This window comes from Vigna unguiculata, chromosome 4 (genome assembly GCF_037176805.1).
Source record: "Vigna unguiculata cultivar grain cowpea cultivar isolate G323 ecotype 2 chromosome 4, ASM3717680v1, whole genome shotgun sequence".
Lineage (NCBI taxonomy): Eukaryota > Viridiplantae > Streptophyta > Magnoliopsida > Fabales > Fabaceae > Vigna > Vigna unguiculata.
Genome location: NC_140795.1, coordinates 44542328 through 44565481, shown reverse-complemented (window position 1 = coordinate 44565481; position 23154 = coordinate 44542328). Strand labels below are relative to the sequence as shown.

Sequence of the window (23154 nt, the reverse complement as noted above, 5' to 3'; positions counted from 1 at the left end):
GACCAAATAAGTGTTTAAGCTTTTCTTTTAAATGATATAACAAAACTCACTTATAAATTATTATACAAATTTAATGTGCTAACGATTCCATTTCACTATAATTAGTTAGTTAACTCGTTTCTAACTAAATAGAATTTTAGTGGTGTTAGTAGTTTTCAAAGTCGGAATCCTTTGATATTAATTATGCACATCAAAACAAGTGTAATAAAAACTTTTGCATAAGCAAAAAGGATCTTTTGATAGTTTTTTCTTTTATTCAAATTTTATTATGTGAAATGGATAATCTAGACAATCTAGGTGATATACAACTCAGCATTATCTTGAATAATGAAAGTATAATATTTTATATACAATAATAATCCCTTCTTTAAATTTTGTTGGTCTCTATTTAACATCTTTCAACATTATATTTATATGCTTAGAGGGATGTCAAAGATGTTAGATCAACCTTTTCTTTTTTGAATCTTGAAGGAGTCAATCACGTACCTAAAAGATGTTGGAGTTGGAGGTTGGTCCATGTAACATCACAAACTAAATTATTTGGCATAACGGTTTGAAATGCTTTTAAGTTTTTTTTAAAATGTTTAAATTATTTTATTAGGAAAATAAAATAAAATTTTCTAAGATAATTTTGAAATATTATTGAAAGTGTATTTTAACATCAAATTTAAAAAACTAAAATGATTATATTTGCTTGCTTGACCACATGCAAAGGCACTTTCGCAATCGAAGCAGAAAAGGCAGATAACGATCTTCTGTAATAAAGCTGGTTTCATAATATTCCTCACAAGACCTTCTTTGCAGAAAAGGTATAACTCTTTCAAACAAAACTAGACAAAAATATTTACCAAAATCAAATAATTAAAGTCTTGTGTCTACTTTTTACAGAAGCCTTTTGAAAATTTAAATGAGTATAAGTTGAACATTAATTAAATATAAAAAGTTAAAAATTAAAATTTAAGAATCAAAAATAATTCGATAACGATTGGACTAATAAATTCAACAAAAATCAACTTTTATACGACAAGTTTTAACATTATAGTTTTGATAGCATGTTAAGAAGTGAACTTAAACATAATTAAACCTCATAACTAATTTGTAAGATGAGATTTACATAATTTATATACTCTAAATTAATCTTATCTTTTGTTGATGTAAGATTTCTAACGGATAAGAAATCATAATAATATTTTTTATCCAAAATCTTAAAATAATAATTGTGTGGATCTTTTCTTTTTATATTGTTTAAATTTTCTATTTTACAATATTTGATATTTTTTTATGGGTTTATATTTTATCGAATGGTTTGGTTATAGTTATCGAAAGATTATGATTCTATATATATGACATTGGTTTTATACATACACATATAATACATTTGACACCACTTTTAACACAAAACCTTAAAGCAATGATGTTATAAGTTTTTATTCTTATGTAATATTTAGGTTAAAATACCTTTTTGGTCCCAATTTTCGTCAAGTTTTTTCAAATAAGTCCTAATTTTGGTTTTGTGTTCAAATAGGTCCCAACTTTCGTCAATTTTGTTCAATTGGATCCTTTTTTGCTAACACCGTTTAAATCATTAACGACCATGAATAGTGATTGCCACGTGTCACTTTGTGGTTTTTTTATTTATTTTTTATTTTTTAAATATTTTTTAAATATTTTTTTAATATTTTTTAAATGTACACGTGTCAACCCAGGAGCGTGCCACATGTCACTTTGTGGTTTTTTTGAATTTTTTTATTTTATTTTTTTGAATTTTTTTTGAATTTTTTTAAATGTCCACGTGTCAACCCAGTAGCGTGCCACGTGTCAAAGTCAATACTCTATATTCAATTTGGTCCTTGTATTTGTTATTTTTGTTCAATTAGGTTCCAATTTTTGTTAACATTAACCAATTTGGTCCCTATCGAAAATGTGACCAAATTTATTTTTTATATCAAAGTTATAATAACGTGAATTTTAATATATTATATAAAAATATTTAATAAAAAATGTGAATTTTAATATAAAAATTAAATTTGGTTTTAATTTGGAGAGGGACCAAATTGGTTAATGTTAACAAAAATTGAGACCTAATTGAACAAAAATAACAAATATAGAGACTAAAATGAATTTAGAACATTGACTTTGACACGTGACACCCTACTGGGTTGACACGTGGACATTTAAAAAAAATTAAAAGTAATTCAAAAAAATAATTTAAAAAAATTCAAAAAAACCACGAAGTGACACGTGGCACACTTTTGAGTTGACATGTGTACATTTAAAAAAAAATTTAAAAAATTTAAAAAATTAAAAAAAAAATAAAAGTAAAATTTAAAAAAACCACGAAGTGAGGACCCAATTGAACAAAATTGACCACGAAGTGAGGACCCAATTGAACAAAATTGACGAAAATTGGGACCTATTTGAACACAAAACCAAAATTAGGACTTATGTGAAAAAACTTGACGAAAATTGGGATCAAAAAGGTATTTTAACCTAATATTTAACTTTGTTTATTCTATCAATATGAGACTTTTTGACTCACTTTATTTCCAATCGTTTTTAATAAGTTATTATAAAAACAAAGATAAAATTTGCCTTAAAATCAATAAAATAGGTTGTCTTTTAACAAAATAATGCATTTACATTACAAACAATCTTAACTTCTTTTGTTAAACCTTAATGACAAAGGAAGAATGTTCTGTAATTATGTTTTTATGTTCACAGAAAAAATTCTCTGTAAAACCATGGTGTTCCATGTGGAGAAAGGAAAAGCAAGTACATAAATGAGAGATGGTGAAACCAAATTTATGTGCATAAAGAAGTGTTGAAAGCAGAGAAGAGTATGTGTATTGAATGAAGGAGTACTTGACCTATTTTAAAGCAAACACACTTTACAGCATAAAGTAGTGAAGTATGTTGCAGAAGCTGAGCTAGTTACTCTTAGATCAAGAACAGTACCTGAGCCAACTTGGCAAAATCTACTTTACCACTCAACATTCAAGAACCAACAACTCAAAAGTCTTTTCTTAACAAAAGCATAATGTTACCAGAAAAAGCCATAATGGATTAACATGATTTTGCATCTCATTCTTTATATATATTTTACATAATTTTTCTTTTATACACATCTCATGCATGTTATGATGATAACTTATAAGGTTATAGTACTTGTGTTGTGACGCATATTCAACTTAATATAATGACTAATATAGGATTACTACATTTAGGCTACGTTCGATTGAGGAAAAAATGAGGAAAAAAAATTTGGAAAGATAGATTATGAAGTGAGTTTTATGTTCGTTAGTAGTTAATTAAAAACTAGTGATAGCAAGATATATTACTTTTACCATTTTGCCTAATGGAAGGTGATTTGAGATGATTAATTGTGAAAATACACGTTTATCCTTTGTGAAATATTGAGCAATTACACGTTCATTGAAGAAGGGATTCGATCCTACCATAGTTGGAACCGATCCAGGCATGATCCGATCCCACATCGCTTGAATTCGATCCTACATCACTTGGATCCAATCCCACATCACTTGGTATTATTTTTTTTCGATTTTAGTAGTTAAAAAAATTAACAAAATAAATTTACTCATATAAATATCAAATTGTACTACTTATTACATAAAGGATAAAATGGTAATTTAACCAATACTTGTATCAAAACATATTTTTTAATTTATAGTATCAATCAAATTCCTCACATTTACATCCAAATCTACTTATAATGACCTCTGAATCTCTTAAAAAAAACACATAATTTATTTTCAAATCCAGCCAAACCTATCCACTCTTTCAAATCTTCTCTCTCAATTGAACACAATCTTAGGAAACTGAGAAGAAAGGTTGTGATTTAAATGAAGGATTTTCAAGTCTGGACATACTCCATTGAAGATTTTTTAGAAGTGTGAATTGCTCAAATGTACACAATGCTTATAAAACAGCAGTGATAGTTTAGATAATTTTTCTACTTTTAATTGGAAATTGGTCCGTTAATGAGTAATTCTATTACATTGTTCAAATATCGAGATTTACTAGGGTTTAAGTTTAAGAAAAAAATATATGTTATAATTGATTATGTGATTATTATTTTGATAAAAAAGGTATATAATAAAAGATAAATCTGTAATTAAATGGAATAAAAAATTATTAAAATAATAGTATTGAGGTTTGGTAAGTAATGAGAATCGTGAATTTAAGTTTCACATTATAATTACTAGAAAGTTGAGCACCTTGTATAAAAAAAATCATAAAATTATCTTATAAAGTTTTGAATTTGACTCAGATTTTATTATTTTGCATTATCCCACTAAATCCTTCCTTAAATTGTAAGAGCTGAATAAAAAGATCCGTTATTAAAAATTAAAAAAAAAAAAGTAGTATCTCATCATATTAAAGTTCTAAAATTTTCATTAACGATGTAAAGATATTTACAAGCTTGTGTAAATTCTAATTGTGATTTAAATTAGTTATTATAAACATTAATAATTTTATTATATGGATAATACTATATTATTATATGACAATGTAAAAAATATTTAAATTATCAAATCCTCTTAATTACATTCTTAGTTTTTTTAAATGTAATTATTTAATTTTTGTCTCACAAATTTAAATTATATCAATTGGAATCTCATATTTAATGTATTTCTAGAGAAGGTAGAATTTTTGAATGCGTTGTTGATAAATAATTACTTTACTATACTGATAAGTGAAAAGGATTTTTTTTTCCTTCATTCTAAGCTTGGTAAATGGGAGAAAATATAGAGGATAACAATTACATAATTTCACCAAAAATACAATTACTATGTATTGAATTTTGTCTTTGATGTTATTCCATAAAGATGATACTATATACTTTGTTTAGCAACTAATCCCCACTTTAAACTTTTCAACAAAAACTATTAAATAATGTTCTAATCTTTTTGCACAATCTTCTAGACTATTTCTTTTAACACATATATGATTAATTAAAAATTCTCCTTCACAACTCAATCAATTAAACATGAAGTGTTTAAACATTTCTCTCAACTAGAGTTTGAAACGTAGTTTACAATATTATAGAAAACTAGTATCTTTCCCTTGACACAATCTTCATGACAATAAGTAGGATATATCTCAAATAAATAATTTATTTTTCTCAACTTATTAAAATATTTTTTTTGGTGAAACAATTAAAAGAAGTTGAAATAGAGTAATTCACTGGAGGGATTACTCAATCTTAGACTCTTGTTGGGCTTTTGGCCCAAAAAGAATAATCATAGGCCCAATAGGAGTTACCTCATCATCATTTCTTGGACCAAAAAGGGTTATTTCAAATTACCGATCACTCTGTTATTAAAAATAAATAAAAATACGATATTTCATTGGATAAGGCTTTTTCTTCTGTTCTTGGTGGAACAACCTTGGACGGTGTAACAATGGCTTCCTCAGTTACTTCCTCTTTTTGTATAAGGTAAAGATTCTTACTCTCTCTTTCTCTTATTTGCTTCACTTATGCTACTTCCCTTTTTCAATTCCCTGTGTATTGGAACACTTTTAGTTTTACATTGCAATCTTCAATGTCGGTTATATGGTTACCAAATATTACATTTCACGGAAGAAAAAACCACCCTTTACGGGTTTTAGCTCCTTTATCGCAGTAGCAAGTACAGTTTTAAACTTTGAGAAAAACGACTGTTCTGAACTCTCTAGCTGTCTGAACATTTGAATGTGTTTTTCTTTCACTTGAATGGCTCTAAGTGCCTCAATCTCAATTGGGCCTAAAGAATTATGTGATAGTTCAAGAAATTGTGGGGCTTTGAGTTCACTCTGGTCTTCAAAATGATTTGCTCGTGGGTAATCATAACTGTGATAATAATCTTGTGGATCTGTGCTTGGAATTCAATGAAGTGGGTGTTGCTTTGAGGATATTTGATGAAATGCTTGTTAGTGGTATTGTCAATATGTGAAGAATAATGATTATGAATTTTCTATTTTACGTTGCCAGCGACATGTACAGACTTGAAGAGAAGTTTAATGAGCATGCTTAGAGGGAGTTCTTGATGAAATCATTAGTTGGGAATGTAATTGTTTTTATTCATGATTTTTCTGTTAACAGAAATAATTTTGGTAGATTATTGCTTGTGCTCACTTCATTGATTGCGTCACGTTCAAGCTGGGTGTTGTTCTTTAGTGTGCATTTCTACATTCTATGAAATGGAAAATAACTTCTAAATTTTAGGGAAATGTCGAATTAAATTGGCCTTGGGTCTATTGACAGAACTCTTGGTTTTTGTTTTCCTCTATTTTTCTTAGTAATTTGTTCATGTGATTGGTATAATTCTTGGGTGATGAGAAGTACATTTAAATCAGTAAATGTTATATAGGATTGAGAAATCTCACTGATAGTTTTGCTGTCTTATTTCAGCAATTTGAAGACTGTTTTCGTGGGTGAGACAAATAAGCTCAGAGTTTCTAGTATTCCTGGTGCTCAAGCTGGTTTCGTTAGAAAAACTGTAGAATGTAAGGAATCAAGAATTGGGAAACAACGAATTACAGTGCCATCAAATGTTACGGTAAATTTGGAAGGACAGGATATACAAGTTAAAGGTCCTTTGGGAGAACTGGCATTAACTTATCCTCGAGAAGTGTTGGTTGAGAGGGATGAGTCTGGGACTATAAGGGTTAAAAAGGCAGTTGAAACCAGAAGAGCCAATCAAATGCATGGGCTTTTTAGGTACTTCATTTTACTGACCTCCTTTCTCAATTAGGATTCGGGAGTATTAAATTTCCATTTTGTCTTAATACATGCTGATTACCTTTGCACCTTTGTCTCATTATTTCAATATTGTTCTGTAAACACACGGAGATGAAAATGGAAACAAAAAAAACTTTGACTTGATGACTGTAGGAAATAGGATATGTTGCTGCCAATGTCCGTTGCATAATGCACCAATTTTTGTGGCATAATGATAGTAGTAAATTTATAACCTACTGTTCATTCGTTCATGTTGCTTTGTGATTAGCCATAGCAATAATTTATCTGAGCTAGATGTTGGTAACTAGTATTGTGTTAATTTTGTTAGAAGACAAGACGGGAAAGTAGTGATATAGAATGGATCACTTGTCAATTAGGCAATGTTATTTTTAATCATGATAATTTAGTGGTTCATGATGATTATATTGTTTGGGGATTTTTGTGATCTTGAATATATCTTTGGTAAAACTAATCTTTATTTTCATGAAACCATTATGTGATTCTAATTAGAATGTTGTAGTGCAAGGGTAAGCATCAATACAACGATAAGAATGTTGGCTGGCCTTCTGACCTGAATGCCATGGATTCAGATCATGGAATGAACTCTGCACTCGATACCACTTAAAAGGAATATTCTGATTACAATATTGAATGTTAATGAAATCATATAATATTCTGCTTATTGGAACCTTGATAGTTCTTTTCTTGCCCTTTTACTACTCCCTTCTACAACAAGCTGTAACTAATAATGTTCGGGATAAGGTTCCATTTAGTTCTCATTGAAAACTTCCATTTTGAATAGTTCCCGTACTCTTCCCCACAACTCCCCTCCCCTTTCTTTCCATGGCTGTAATTCAATGAAAAGCTTGTGCTATTTTCTGCTTTTCATAGCTGGCGATCAGAAACATTGATTTCACTCTCGCTGCAATAAACTTTTACAATTAGCCCTTGGTAGTTCACAGATTGGTTATTTCTTATTATTGAACTTGAGATATAGTTGTGCCCAAAGGATTTAGTTAGACTCATACCTAGATTTGTGAATAGTCTTCAAAACATTCAAATCTGTGCAATACATTTTGCAGATACGCACCTTTTGTTGTTGTTGGGGGAAATTAATCTGTTATCGCCTGGCTTGGCATAATTCTATTATTGATGTTAGTTCCCCTGTTGTGATCATCCATTTAAAGTATGAAAGTTTTTCTTGTATGAGTAGAATCACAGTTTAACTGGGGTAGCTTAAATATGAATCTTAGTCATATTTCTTTGATCATATATTCATACTTGACACATAAATGTTACAGGACTCTTACAAACAACCTGGTTGTTGGAGTATCTCAAGGGTTTGAAAAGAAGCTTCAACTTGTTGGTGTCGGTTATCGTGCTATGGTAGAAGGAAACGCAGTGGTGCTGAATCTTGGATTTTCTCATCCTGTAAAGATGGAAATCCCCAGTGGCCTCAAAGTGAAGGTGGAAGAAAACACCAGAATCACAGTTAGTGGGTTTGACAAATCTGAGGTCGGCCAGTTTGCTGCTTCTATCAGGAAATGGAGACCCCCAGAACCATACAAAGGAAAGGGTGTCAAATATGCTGATGAAATTGTAAGGAGAAAGGAAGGAAAAGCAGGGAAGAAGAAGTAATGGGTTTTTTTTTTTCAATTTTCCTTTTTCATTTCTCTCCTGTTACTTTCCTTCATTTGTTAGTAATGGAAATGTTATATATACCAAGAGAAACTCATATTCTTTGAGATAAGTTTGAGTCCCTTATGCTTATGATGATACTTAATAGCATCGCAATCATGAACTGTGATTATAGCGTGATAATAGCTGTTGATGGATAATCTATCATGATAGTCAGATTTTTTTGTTATCTTGAGATAAAATCTCAACAATAGCACTGAGTGTGGCTGTTAAAACTAATAAATGCCAATTATTGATGGAAAAGAATTGAGCAATGGTAGCTCAAAAAGCACCTTTGATCGGTTACCGTTTTTGTGGCCTCTACTTGCTTCCTGGATTATTTAGTTATTTTGGTAGGGTGTGCCTTCTGTTCTTTTTGGGTCAATGGGGCATCTTCTTTTTGGGCACTTCTTCCTCCACCCCTAAAGATTTCTTCAACACCTCCAAGTTATTCAAAATTACCAAAATAACTTTTTTTTTATTTTTACCCACCTCACCAACTTAAACCCACTAAAACGATTTTAAAAAAACATATTTAGGAAGCTACCAGATTTTAAAACTTGATTAAAAAAATTAAAATTACCGAATTTTGAAATCTAATTATAATTACAGGATTTCAAAAAAAAAAATAATATATATATATATATATATATATATATATATATATATTAATTTTGTTTTCATATGTATTAAAATAAATACATAAAATTAGAAAATAAATAATTATATATATATATAATTTTTATTTTAAATTAAAAATTTATAATTTAATTTTTATCTTTTAAATATATATTAATTTAAGTTTAATCATTTTTAAATTAAAATATTTATTTTAACATTTTATCCTTTTCAAATCATTATTTATTTAAATTTAGTTTTCTTTAAAATTAAAGTTATATATTCAATAAAAAAAAGACACTTAACGTATTGTTAGGACTGGGCATAATTTACTGAGCTTGTTTCACCCATGAGTAAATATTTCGTAGTAGTCTCATTAGACCGTACATCTTTCTTGGTATATCCGGATAGTAGATAGGAACATAAACCAAAACATTCTAGAACTACAAAGATAGTTATTAAAATTATTAAATCGTTAGTGCCACATAAAAATAGAATCGTTATGCTTATTACTAAACTTGTTGAAGAGATAAAATAGAACCTAATATGTGGTTAACTGCATTATTTTATACTAAAAAAAAAACTGAACTGTTTGTATATAAAACTGCACTGCATTGTTTTTCGGTTCAGTTTCAAGAAATCAAACTTATCAGTTAACTGTTCCATATATGAAATGAATTGTGGCATTTTAGTTTTCCCTTCCTCTTCACTATCTGAACATTCCTCTTCAAGATTTGAACACTTTCCATTTTTTTTGTTTCAATCAGCACTGTCACAATAATTGTTACAGTAAAAAAAGCTGAGATTTTAATATTTCAAAGTTAATAAATAAGGCTAAAAATCTTGGACAATGATAAACTTTAACAAGGAGAATAATTAATTTGGATGCATGTTCTTTTCGGAAGAAATGGTTAAAGTTGTTGACGAATTTGTAAAGTATTGGCTTTCTTTGCAAAATGAAAGAGCATTTGTTAAGTATGGTATGGGTAGGATATTAATATGTTTTTCTATTTCAATTTTAAAAAATATCTCTATTTAAATTCAGTTTATGTGAATAAAAATTTCATCAATTCTTTTATGTTTTATATATATATATATATATATATATATATATATATATATATATATATATATATATATATATATATATATATTTAAATCCATCACTTATATTTTATTTAAATATCACATTTACAATGTGTTTGACAATTATAAGACGAGTATTAAAACATGTTTGGAAGAAAAAAAATTAATAAAGTTGATAAATACATTGAGATAAGTTAGGGAAAATGATTTGTATTGTGTTGACATAAATATATTTCTCTATATTTTTTCACAAGATACTAAAGAGCTTGAATAAATTTGAACAAAGTGATTTTATATAAAAACTTTATACATTTTTTAGTTGATATTTGAAGTTTTCAAGAGTAATGTAGTTCAGTTTAAAAATAGTGCAATTTGTAAAATAGTTCATTTTATAACATTTCGATTCATATTATAGTGTAGTTCAATTTGTTTGAAAAAAAAAACAGTTCAGCTTAGTCTGTCTGAACTGTTTTTCAGTTCAGTGCAGTTCAGGTGAATTATCTTTTAGTTCAATACAATTTTTAATAGTTCAGTACATATTAGTACGTTTTGCCCAGCCCTACGTATTGTGTTCTCACTAATATTGTATGATAAAAATTTATTTATTGGTTATCAAGTACTAAGTACTATTTCTAAGTCCCTTTTATCTCAAAGGTTTTGGATCTGGTTTTTATTTGAGGGTCCTGAGTTAGTCCACTTAGTACTCCAAGATCCCCTTCTCGTCACTAATTCTCTCATTCTATCTCATTCGCCAAAAACAGTTCCCACTCTTAAATCTCCTTTCCAGTTAGCGAAAATCATCTTTCACTACGTAAGTTGAGCACTAAAACTCTACCCCTTCGTTCTTTTCTGTTTGTGGTAGCTCTAGTTCCACATGAGTCTCAATAATGGTCTCATTCTTGTCTCCCATGGTTCTGTTTTTCAGCTCCTTAAAGGTTTCTTGAGTTAGTTCTCAGTTTCGAGGTAAATAAAGCTAGGGTTTTCTTTTAGATTTTGAAATAAATTGTTTATCTTGGTATTTGATTGCATCTTGATGTGTTGGATTAATGAGTGTAATGAAATCGGAGTGGTTGTGTTTTTTTGTGTTTGAGATTTTTGGTTTTGCATGTTTAAATTAGTGAAAATATGATATTTTAGCTTAAGCGAAACCAGTCTAGCTTAAGCGATAATTTTTAGCTTTAGCGAGACAAGTCTAGCTTAAGCGAGATCAATCTAGCTTAAGCGAGACCAGTCTAGCTTAAGCGAGCATTTCTAGCTTAAGCAAAATTAGTCTAGCTTAAGCGAGAATTGCAACATAAATTTAACTCCTTACTTTAACTTGTGATTGACTGAGTTAATGCTAAAAATATGATGTATGAATATGCATGAATGATGTGGCATTTTTTTTTACCTGTACTTGATGTGTTTAGTTTGGGATGGTAATTATTATGAGATAACATGTGGAGTGTTGATGGTAAAAGAGTTTCAAGGGAAACTCTTGGTGATGTTGTGGTTAGTGTATGTCTTGATAGAGGAGATGTCTAGATAAAGGAAGGTATTTTGAACTCTAATAATCGTTCACACACATATTGAGTATAATGAATTATGTGGTGAGAGTGACAGGAGATCCTAGTCTTGGGAGGTGTTTGAACCTAAGACATAATGGGATTAACGTTATGTGTGGTTGGGTGATAACCTTTGTGTCTAGACTTTGTAGAGTTTAGAAACCAGCACAGGTGCATACTTTCTTTAGAATTCTATATCAAGTGCATAATCCGGATTATTGAGTCAAAGAGTCTAATTCGTTGCTATCACATGTTTTGGGTGCCTGCTGCTTTACATGTTCATAACCTCTTCTAATATTTGCTTGCTCAAATAACATGTTAAAATTCTTACTCTATCTTACCCTTTCTTTTTTGTTTGTTTACTGTTTGGTTTTCCTTTTTGCAATGATTATCAATTATTGGTGTGAGCAGATGTGAAAATCCCTGCTGGTCGTCAGGATGATGGAGATGCCGCCATGTAGTTTAGACCTTGTGTTTGGATGTGGCTCACTATTGAGTTCCCTTTTGAAGAACTCTTATTTGTTTATAGTTTTCTTGCTCTGTGAGCAACCTTTTGGACAACTGTTCCATTTTGAATTTTGTTTATGACATTGTGTAGTGCCTTTGGCTTTCCTACCAGTATATTATAGATGACTGCAAAATCTTTCATACAATATGTCTCGTACTCTATTTTATATTATATTTATGTAATGTTTTATTTAGTAGAATTATTTTATTTAAATGGGATGTCACACATAAACGTGGATATGTAGGAATTGTTTTACGAGTGAAATGGGGGACAATTATTACATAATAAATTTAAGCTTTCAAACAAGAGACTAATGTGAATAATTAATTGTGCTTCATTAAAACATTGCTCAAATGATTGTTTCGTCAATTAAATAAATTTGTTTGATGTACTTTTCAAAGTAGCTAAGAATATTGACTTAATGAAAGTTCAACATTCAAACGTAACTTCATAAGCATGTGATGACATGATAATAAAGAAAAACATTGTGGGTCTTCTTACCCATTAATGTTAGAAAAAGAATTTCGAAACAATTTGAAATTAACGCACGAAAAATTTAAATGGAATGTAATTATTATGACGAGAAATTTAAATGGACTGTAATAAAATCTATTAGAGTAGAAAATTTGAAATTTTCAAAAAAATTAAACAATTACTACAAAAAAATTCTTAATTCTTTATTTTTGTTTTTATTTGTTGAATTAACGGTTGATTAATCTTCTGCAAATATGGTAATGCACATAATTGGTATGGTAATAGAAGGAAAGGCACAATAACTCTTCGTAGCAATTAAAACCCCGTAGACATTAAAACACATTAAATTAACTATCATAAAGAATCAAAGAAGAAAAAAGTAGGATCACTCGGAAAACTCAAAGATAGACATGTCCTCGAGTAATAGGTATTTTCTAAACTAGTCTTTATTTGTATGGAAACTTTTTGTATTTACTCTCTACATGTATGAAGATGGATAATACTCAATTTGTTTTATCCTGTATAAATTACAGAAGTATTGTAACATAAAAGACTTATTATTATAATTTTTTAGTATATTTAGTTTTGTAACCTACTCTCTCTTTTTATCATACATGTTTTCCTCCTTTTTAAAATTGGTTGGCTTGTTCTGTAACCATAAAATTATTACTTTCTCTTTTGACTACACATTTTTTTTATAGTTACGTTCAAATGGTATTATCAATTTTAGGTCTAATTTTCAATTATTTCTAATCTCTTTTTTTCTTTGTATTTTGTATTTTTTTTATTGTTTATTTTTTTTTCTCATTAGAAATCTTGACTTTCTGTATGTTTCAAGTGCTCAATGGTGTAAATCCTTCTTTAACTAAGTAATATATGAAAAATCTTTTGTTTTTTATTATCTTTGATTCTTAATTTTTATTTATTTATTTGAAGAATTTTTTGTTTCATTCAAACAATTTTTATTATTTCTTGACGACTAGTTCAATATCTAAAAAATTTTCTAAGATTTCCAAGATACTTTTTATCTTTTAATTACTCATTTTTATTTGTATAATAGTGTTCAATGGAGTATCACATAGTTTCTCGAACACATATTTAATCATTTTACTTCTTTTTAATACTTTTATATCATGTAGAGTATTATTTTAATATTTTTAATATAATTATTTTTATTTTCTAACTTACTCTCATAAACATATATGTGAATCTTAAATTCTAAACTTCATTGTCATGAAGTTCAAATGATAAAATATTTATGTCTAAATTTAAATTATCATTAGTTACTTTTTTTATATCTGTGATTTCCTTTAAGTAGTGTATTATAATATTTTTAGTGTATAAAAAAAGATATTCCTTATAATTTGGGGGAGATGAAGTATATAAACATTTGAAATATTAATAAGCTTGAACATTTGTGTTTATTTTATAATTTTTCAACTTTATTAACTTTTCTGTTTCTTGTTTTCAAAATTACTGAATATTTTAGTTGGTATGAAATTTTATTTGTATAATATTTACATAATTATTCATTTCCTATTTTGATTTAAAATTTGTATAATTATCATTTGTTTTTAAATGTTTGATATTAATCATATTATTTTGATTTTGAATACTTGATAATATAATACTTTTTTCATAATTTTTATTTTTCAGAAAAAATATTTATTAATATTAAAATAATAAAAAAATAAGTACAAACACAAATACGAACATGTTCATTAATAGGTAAGAATGAAATGAGATAAAAATATTTATATTTATGAAGGCGGAAATGGACATACACTTTTACTTTAGAAAAAAGATAAAATAATGAATCTCATCCCTTTCCCGTCTCTAATTTGATCTTCTTTTAACATTTGATTTCATAATGGTACTAATTATGATGTACATGTAAATGAGTTCTCCCTAAATAATGTAAATAAGAGTTCAACGATGAAAGAATTTAGGGAATTCCAAGGAAGGAAAAGAACTCCTAAAAAATTGTGATCGAGTGACGAAGACGTTACTCCAAAGGAACAAAGAAAAAATCTAGAGGTTAAGGAAAATGGTCTCTCTCGGGAGAGAAAAAAACAACAGATGAAGGTAAAAAAATAACAATAACTAAATTCCCAAAACCAGCAAGCATCACACTGCAACATGTGCACTTGTTTTCCAAATTGTGGTCATCAAAGAAAGATAGATACAATAAGGATCCTTTTTCTTATTTTCTCTTATTTCCTTTCACATTATTCATCGCACTATATATAACAATCACTCAGACAAAAACCCACACACAGCTCTGTATTCACGAGATTCATAGATTTTCTTTTCCTTTTTCCATGTTGAATCCACATTTTCTCTCCAATGTCAAACTTTTTACATGTTTCTTTCACTTTTGATCTTTAATCTTCATGCTATTAGAACAGAGAAACAGAGATAAACTTAAACATCTTTCTTAGATTCACATCTACTCAACTCACACAAGAAAAATCGCAGGTTTGTTATCTTTCTCTGTGTCGGTTCTCATGATCTGTGTTTTTTCTCACACACCACCCCACATGCTATCTGTTCTTGATGTTATTCTTTTATATTTAGAGAGTTAATAGCTTCAAGTTTCACGTTTTTGTAGCATGGTTATATGTGATTTATATAGTTTATTCAAAAAGTTGTAGTTACAAATTTACGTTTTATAGCAAAATCAGACATGGTTTTTTGCTTTTCAATCAGTTTCTAAACAATCATTTTATATATATATATATATATGCTATATACATCTATGCATCATGAACTAACTCAATCTTCTCTTTTGTCAGCGCAGAAAAAGAGTGCATTGATTTTCAACTTTTGCAACACAGAGACACATCCAATTGGGTAAAATAAAACCCAGCCTCCCAATTGAAGAGCCATTATAAAGTTTTCAGCTTTGAAACATTCCATGTAGAAGAAGCTCAGAACTTCAAAAGGGTAAGAGTGAAGTGGCGAAGAGGCAAAAACAGAGGCAAAGAAACAGAGAAGAAGAGAGAACAACGACACTGTAATCGCGCAGATGCAAGAGGACAACGGATCGGGGCATTTTCGTCATTCCAGTAAGGAGGGAATGTGGTTGCCGATCATAAAATCTCTGCCGCGGTCCGCGGTGGTTCTCGTCTTCCCCGTCGTGGTCATCGTCGGCGTGTTGGCTTACACGCGCGTGATCGACACACCTGTGAGTATTCTCCCTAATCATTGTTATCGCTATTGTTATCCTTTTACCTCCAACGTTGATTGGTTCAATGTGTGGGCTATTTTTAACGTTATTATATGCTCTTGTTTGTTTCGTAAGTTACGGTTCTCTGAAACAGAGACACGTTGGGGAATTCCTTAGGAATGGTGTGTGAATTCCCTTGGCTCGTGGCATGGATCGTTCAACAAAACACCAAATGTCTTTGTCCTTTCTTCTTAGTCTTTTTCCCTCCAAAACATTCTATTTAGTTAAAGATTATTTATTTAACCATTATGAATACATGTAACTTAAATCAAATTCCATTAGGGTATAGGGTGGTGGAAAGATTAGGTGCTTGTAAATTTCTATTATCCTAAAAAATATACTTTAAACTTAATTGCAACTAGTTGAATAAGATGATATGATTTGATCATATAAATGTTGGGAAGTAATTGAATTAAGAAAAACTCATACTTAAAAAAAAATTGATTACTAAATGTGAAAGAAAAGGAGTAGTTCAACTATTTAGGTGTAATAGAAAGTGAAATATAGATGTGGTAGGTTTAGACCTTCTACAAAAGTAAAAATTGAGCAAGGAAGGACGTTGAATTTTGAAAATGGAACTTCATTAATGTATTTAGGGTTGATCATTAATGTATTGCTGATAAAAAAATTAATGTATTAAATTTCACGTTTTTGGATTCTCAGACAGACCCAAAGCACAATGTTTGTTTAATAAACTTGTATATATCAAAGAATATACTAAAAAAGTGTGCTAAATTTTCCCTTGAAATCATTAATGCTTTTTCTCGAAACTTCCATTTCCACGACCTTACCAAAACAAACGCCGAGAGTGTCGGTTAACCAGACATAGACAAAGTTCTAAAGATCGTGAGTTTTTCTTTGGGACCACGTGTCCTTAAAACTTCATGACAAACCCAAAAGAGGGAACCGATTCTTGACTTTAAGGGATCACGTGCCTTGTAATTTTGCGCCACCTGTTTCATGCACGTAAATTACCTTGGACCCATAACTTTGTTGTACCCTACGTTACTTATTTTACCCTATTTTAAGGGAGGCCTTGTCTTGTTCTCACTTTTCTATCTCTTTTCAACCAATTCAAAGCTTTTAAAGTAAGTCATTTACAGTGGTACTTCATTTACGTTTTCCTATTTCAACTCTCAAGGACGTGGATAATACGTCGTTGTTTTTATTAGGGTTTGTTTGACTATTTGTGCGTAGGTTTTATACAACACATTTTTTTATTATTTTTCAAACTTTTATACTATGTAATTCCTCTAATAGAAAGTTAGAAAGTTGACCTATTTACCTCACCGATTTCTCTTATATATAACATTGGGGAAAACGAAAAAGATCACATAATATATTACTAATATCAATATGATGTCAGAATATAGATTGAAATGTAAATTATCAAATATATTAGAGACGACTCTTGTTGTCAAACGTGTCTATTCCCTGCAATTTTTCAAACTTTGGATCACATTTTTCTTTATGAATATTTCATAAAAAATTGCAAGAATTTATATTATATTTTTCTTTGCTGAGAAAAAAAAAATGTACTAATTCTTTGTGGTGATCCACTTTGCCTTATAGCCTACACTTTCTGGAATTTCATCTACCAAATCTGCATTGAGCACCAAAATCCCTTTCAGTATTCAAAGAGAGACTCCATTGAACTGCGGTGTATACAACCTCACAAGAACATGCCCCACCAATCAAAACCCAATCCAACAGGATGATCAGAGCCGTTCATCCAGCGCCACGTGTCCAGAGTACTTCCGTTGGATCGACGAGGATCTGAGACCGTGGGCCCACACAGGCATAACACAAGAGATGGTGGAGAGGGCAAAGGCAACGGCAAACTTCAAGTTGGTGATATTGAAGGGTAGGGCTTATCTGGAGACCTACCAAAAGTCCTTCCAAACAAGGGATGTCTTTACATTATGGGGCATTTTGCAGTTGTTAAGGAGGTACCCTGGAAAAGTTCCTGATTTGGAACTCATGTTTGATTGTGTGGATTGGCCTGTGGTTCTGGCTAACCAATATAGTGGTCCTGTTTCTCAGCAGCCACCACCGTTGTTTCGATATTGTGGCAATGATGATACCTTGGACATTGTCTTTCCTGATTGGTCTTTCTGGGGATGGTAACACACTTACACTTGTTCATACTATACTATTCTTGTTATCAGGGTACAAAAACTGAACTTTACAACGTAGAAAAGGGTTTAGTATTGATGGCATACTATATTGTATGTGTTTGGTGCTAGGGCTGAGGTTAATATAAAGCCATGGGAGATTTTGTTGGGAGAGTTGAAAGAAGGGAACAAGAGAATACCATGGCTCAACAGAGAGCCTTATGCATATTGGAAAGGTAATCCATCTGTTGCAGAAACCAGAGAAGACCTCATGAAATGCAATGTTTCTGAGAATCATGATTGGAATGCTCGTTTATATGCTCAGGTATTACTATCATTCTTCTGGGTTTTTTTATATGAGTGGAGCACATTTGTTAATAAATCACTAGAAATCTTAACAACTTCAACTTCAGTAAGAAAAAGTGAAGTCGTCTTGGTCATGATTTCTAACGACTCACTTTTTGGATATTGAAGTCGTCATGATTATGGCGACTCCACTTTTTCTCTGGGAATCCATTCATATAAGAAAAAACCATTCTTCTTAGTTTTCTTTAATTATACTAACTGAAATAAAAAATGATTATTAAGCCTTTATTATTTGAAAGAAAAAGGATAATTATGTCTGTAGTGTTATATATTTATTCTTCTTATTCTCTTGTCCTTCTTGACCAATGAAAATTTGAATCCAGGATTGGAAACGAGAAACAGAAGAAGGGTTTAAGAAATCAGACTTGGCAAACCAATGCACTCATAGGTATAAGATGGAAGAGACAAATTTTTAACTCCTCTTTTAGTTATTATTTTGTGTAACATTACATTTTTGTCATTGGACATGTTCAGTTTATCAGTAACAGTACATTTTTGTTGTTGGACATGTTTCAATTCCTTCATGATTTGTGCAGATATAAGGTGTACATTGAAGGTTCTGCTTGGTCAGTGAGTGAAAAATATATCCTGGCATGTGACTCCACCACTCTACTTGTGAAACCACATTACTACGATTTTTTCACCAGAGGACTCATTCCAGGGCACCACTATTGGCCCATTAAGGAAGATGACAAGTGCAGGTCCATCAAGTTTGCAGTAGATTGGGGGAACAGTCACAAGCCAAGGGTAATTTTCAAACTTTTTCTGCAGAATCTAAGATCAATCATGAAATATTTTACCTTTGAATATCTGGCTTTTTCTTTTTACACGAGGCAAAATGTAAAGCCAAGAGTTATAACGACTCTCGAAAAAGTGAAGTCAAAATCATGACGATTGTCGTCATAATTTCTGATTACCTCACTTCTTCAGTATTGAAATCGTTAGGACTCTCGACAACTTCAATTTTTTTAGTGAAATCTGTGACGTAAGAGAAAGTCAAATATTTGAACACCTTCTAAATGTTTAGCCATTGTTATCTGTGAAATACATCAGGCACATCAAATTGGAAAGGCAGCAAGTGAATTCATTCAAGAAGAGTTGAAGATGGATTTTGTGTATGATTACATGTTTCATCTTCTGAATGCATATGCTAAACTGTTTACTTACAAACCCTCCATTAGTGGAAATGCTACTGAACTGTGTGTGGAGTCAATGGTTTGTGGAGCAGAAGGATCGGAAAAGAAATTTATGATGGAATCATTGGTGAAGGGTCCTGCAGACACCGACCCTTGCACCATGCCTGCACCTTTTGATCCTCCATCTTTGTACGCACAATTACAGAGAAAGAAAAATTCAATTGAACGAGTTGAATCATGGGAGAGAAGTTACTGGCAGAATCAAAACATAACATCTTAGTGAATGTTTTTCCCATGTTCAACTCAACATATCCACTCTTACAATATTTCCCCTTCATACACACATATAGAGTTATCTTGGAAGGATACAAGTAGAATCAAGATTATATATATGCTGTATTAGACTTTAGATGATCCATACCATACTAGATAAAAATATGAATTTTAGATTTTTTTTTTCTTATAAATGTTTAATGGTTCATATGTAACTTTTCTTCGTATCTATGATTTATCCCTTTCTCTATTCTACCTTTTATCTGTAAACTAACCTTATATTTTCATTATGAGTTTTAGATTTAAACCAAAATACTTGGTATATTTTTCAAACTAAGGAAATTATTATTTTTTTTAAATGAGAATGCATCAACATGATATATAGGTCAATAATGATGATAATATTGAAATTTATGTTTAATTAAATTTTAAGTCCTCTAAATTTCTCAAATTGTGCGGCTGTTATCTTACTTGTCTTTCAAGTGTTAAAAAATATGAAAGTAATGTTTTGAAAGTAAGGGCAGGGGTTTAAAATTTTCAAAGTTGATAACAAATATTTTTTTTAATCTTTTTCTAAAGATGTGAACCATAAAAGAAATATGCGAAGAATAAGGGTATTTAAAGTCGAAATATCACAATGCTGAAAATGGTAGACAAAGGAAAAAATATTATCACCAAAAGAATGTAGCATAAACCCTCTTTTGCTGGAAAAAAAAAAAAAACTCAAGAAAAAGAAAGAAATAGAAAAGGGAAAAGGAAGTAAGTGAGAGAGTAAACAAAATGTTAAAAAGGGTCAAAGGAGAGACTCTGTAAACTTTAGAGTTGACGAAGTAAGAATCCTTTTCTCGAGTCAACTATCATAGAATTATATTTCATAGTCAAGTTTGTTAATTTTTTGGCAGATAAATGTAGCAGTTGCAAAAGCAATAAAATATTGAGAGAATAATAATTATTTTCATTCTCCATAAGGTAATCTCATTACTCAATCTATCTTTATTATTATATCAACATAAAATAATTTCTCTAAATTTAGTTCAATGCCCAATTCTTTTATTCCTTAGTATGAACATCTTAATTTCTTCTATAGTCCATAGTAAATCTGATCAAACTCTGCTTAAAATTTAACAATCTTCAATCTTTTCACAGACACATATATCATACTTTCTTTACGTTAGTAATCACTGTAAAAGTAGAGAATATTATTTGATTGGCGGAATCAAAATCATTCTCATCCACAATTTCCATTATATCAAATCATAAGCCAAATTAATCTCATTTATTTATCACTGAAACTATATTTGGTAGCATCTGAACTAAGCTCAAAAAAGCAAAATTACAAGCCCTGCAACTGCAGCTGCAACAAATCTTTCTAACAATCTCTTTCTTTTATAAGATGCACCATTCTTTCCTGTGACAGTTTCATCTATCCCCTGGTTTCTACCATTTTCAGAACTAGCTCTAGCTGAACAACAAAAGAACACATTATAAATAAATGCAAATTTTAATTAATACTACACCATTAAATCCAAATCTCAAAGTAAAAAATAAAATCCAAAAACGAATATTTCTTTGAAAGGATAACTACCAGAAGGACTCGGAGAAGGACTAGCAGAGTCACCATTGTTGTTCTGACCCTTTTGATTAAAAGCTTGAGCTTCAGGTGATTTAGGATCCAAGTGCAGAAGTGCTGCTCAAATAATTCCAACAAGAACTTTTTGAGATAAATCAAACCTCAAATATCTTTAACTTTCGGAGTTGAAAAAGTCAGAAACATTAGCTTCACAGAGAAAAAAATTAGACAGATTTAAGGAAAAGGAAAATGGAACAAGACACTGTAATGTTGTGTTCTTTAAGGAAAAGGAAAGCATGATTTGGACATACCAGGACACTGTGAGAGATTATCAGGTGTTTTGCAAAGCGAAGGAAGACCAACAGCAATTGTAATGTTAATCTTCAAACCGAGGTCAGGATCATCCCTGTCTTTGAGAATAACGCAGATACACTTCTTGTTGCTCTTCATGGCTTGTGTGAGACCACTGCAACAATCTGCAGTTGGTGCTTTTGCCTCACCACCCAAATATGGCAGACACGTTGCAACCCCTGTCAGAGATTCCGCACATTTCTGTTTCTCTTGGGCTGAGTCACCCATTGCATGCATAACCACCACCATTGTTATTGCTAACACTAGCAGCATGTGTGGTGACGCAGCTCTGAAATACATTTTTTTCAATGCTGATGAATGAATGAGTAAAGTGGAGATAGATTATATAGACTTATAGTGTACCAATGTGGTTGAAGGGACTCACCCTTGAGGGGGAGATTGTTAGGAATTCAAGTGTGAGTCTAAGTCCCACATTGACCAGAATTGAGAAAGTAGAGCACCATATAAGGATCAAGGCCCATAAACCCATTGCCTTAAGGTTTTGGGTTGAGAGTGGTGTCAGTGTCTTATGTGGTTAGGCTCAGATCTCATTGGTGTTGTTCTCCCCAGTGAAACCCCCTCTGTAAAACCTGACAAAGTGGTATCAGAGCCGATGGTTAAAATCGGTTCAGACGAGTGCAGGTCCCTGTATCGAAAGTATTCCTAACAATCTCCCCCTCAAGGGTGAGTCCCTTCAACCACATTGGTACACTCCCCCTCCAGCGGAAGCATTCCCAACCACGAGTACCCCTTCTCGTACCGCCGTTCATCTTAACGGGACACGCTTACCTGGAACCCTTGACTGGGACTCTTGCCAGGAAGACTTTCGATACAGGGACCTGCACTCGTCTGAACCGATTTTAACCATCGGCTCTGATACCACTTGTCAAGTTTTACAGAGGGGGTTTCACTGGGGAGAACAACACCAATGAGATCTGAGCCTAACCACATAAGACACTGACACCACTCTCAACCCAAAACCTTAAGGCAATGGGTTTATGGGCCTTGATCCTTATATGGTGCTCTACTTTCTCAATTCTGGTCAATGTGGGACTTAGACTCACACTTGAATTCCTAACAATCTCCCCCTCAAGGGTGAGTCCCTTCAACCACATTGGTACAGCTCTGATACCACTCTGATGGGGAAAACAACAACAAACAATATACCAGAGAATGCAGCGGATATAATTTCCCCTAACTTGCAAGAATCTATGAGGAGCAATAATCAAAGAGCAGCAATAATAAATCACCAAAAGCACAAATAAAGGCACCAAGATTTTTAACGTGGAAAACCCCTCAAATCAAGGGTAAAAACCACGAGTCGTCCAGACCAAAGAAATAGCTTCACTATGATCAACAAGAGTACAAAAGAGTCTCAATCAATAGCACAAATTAGTGCCAACACCCAACCAAATAACAAAGCAACAAAGCTTTCAAATAGAGAAGAACAAGAGAGGAAAACCTCT

The 23154-nt window shown here is 31.0% G+C and overlaps 3 protein-coding genes across 4 annotated transcripts; 2 read left to right on the top strand and 1 right to left on the bottom strand.

The window, feature by feature from the left end:
- Nucleotides 1-5317: 5317 nt before the first annotated feature.
- EMB2394 (Ribosomal protein L6 family) lies at nt 5318-8492 on the top strand. The gene is made up of 3 exons (XM_028067380.2): nt 5318-5458; nt 6413-6721; nt 8044-8492. Exons 1-3 carry the CDS (start codon nt 5424-5426, stop codon nt 8378-8380), a joined length of 681 nt encoding a protein of 226 aa, XP_027923181.1. The 5' UTR covers nt 5318-5423; the 3' UTR covers nt 8381-8492.
- A 6383-nt stretch (nt 8493-14875) lies between these two features.
- LOC114182535 (uncharacterized) lies at nt 14876-20022 on the top strand. 2 transcript variants are annotated; one of them, XM_028069426.2, is made up of 7 exons: nt 14876-15127; nt 15450-15836; nt 17451-18001; nt 18125-18317; nt 18682-18746; nt 18895-19105; nt 19412-20022. In XM_028069426.2, exons 2-7 carry the CDS (start codon nt 15678-15680, stop codon nt 19772-19774), a joined length of 1542 nt encoding a protein of 513 aa, XP_027925227.1. In that variant the 5' UTR covers nt 14876-15127; nt 15450-15677; the 3' UTR covers nt 19775-20022. The 2 variants fall into 2 exon arrangements, with proteins under 2 accessions (XP_027925227.1, XP_027925226.1); XM_028069425.2 differs by having other exon boundaries at nt 14937-15127; nt 15445-15836.
- Nucleotides 20023-21024: 1002 nt separating this feature from the next.
- Nucleotides 21025-22041, bottom strand: LOC114182606 (non-specific lipid transfer protein GPI-anchored 14-like). Its single transcript, XM_028069504.2, has 3 exons — nt 21649-22041; nt 21353-21454; nt 21025-21229 (listed from the first exon to the last, which is right to left on the bottom strand). The coding sequence occupies exons 1-3, from the start codon at nt 21986-21988 to the stop codon at nt 21087-21089; spliced, it is 585 nt and encodes a 194-aa protein (XP_027925305.1). The 5' UTR covers nt 21989-22041; the 3' UTR covers nt 21025-21086.
- Between the last annotated feature and the right edge of the window lie 1113 nt (nt 22042-23154).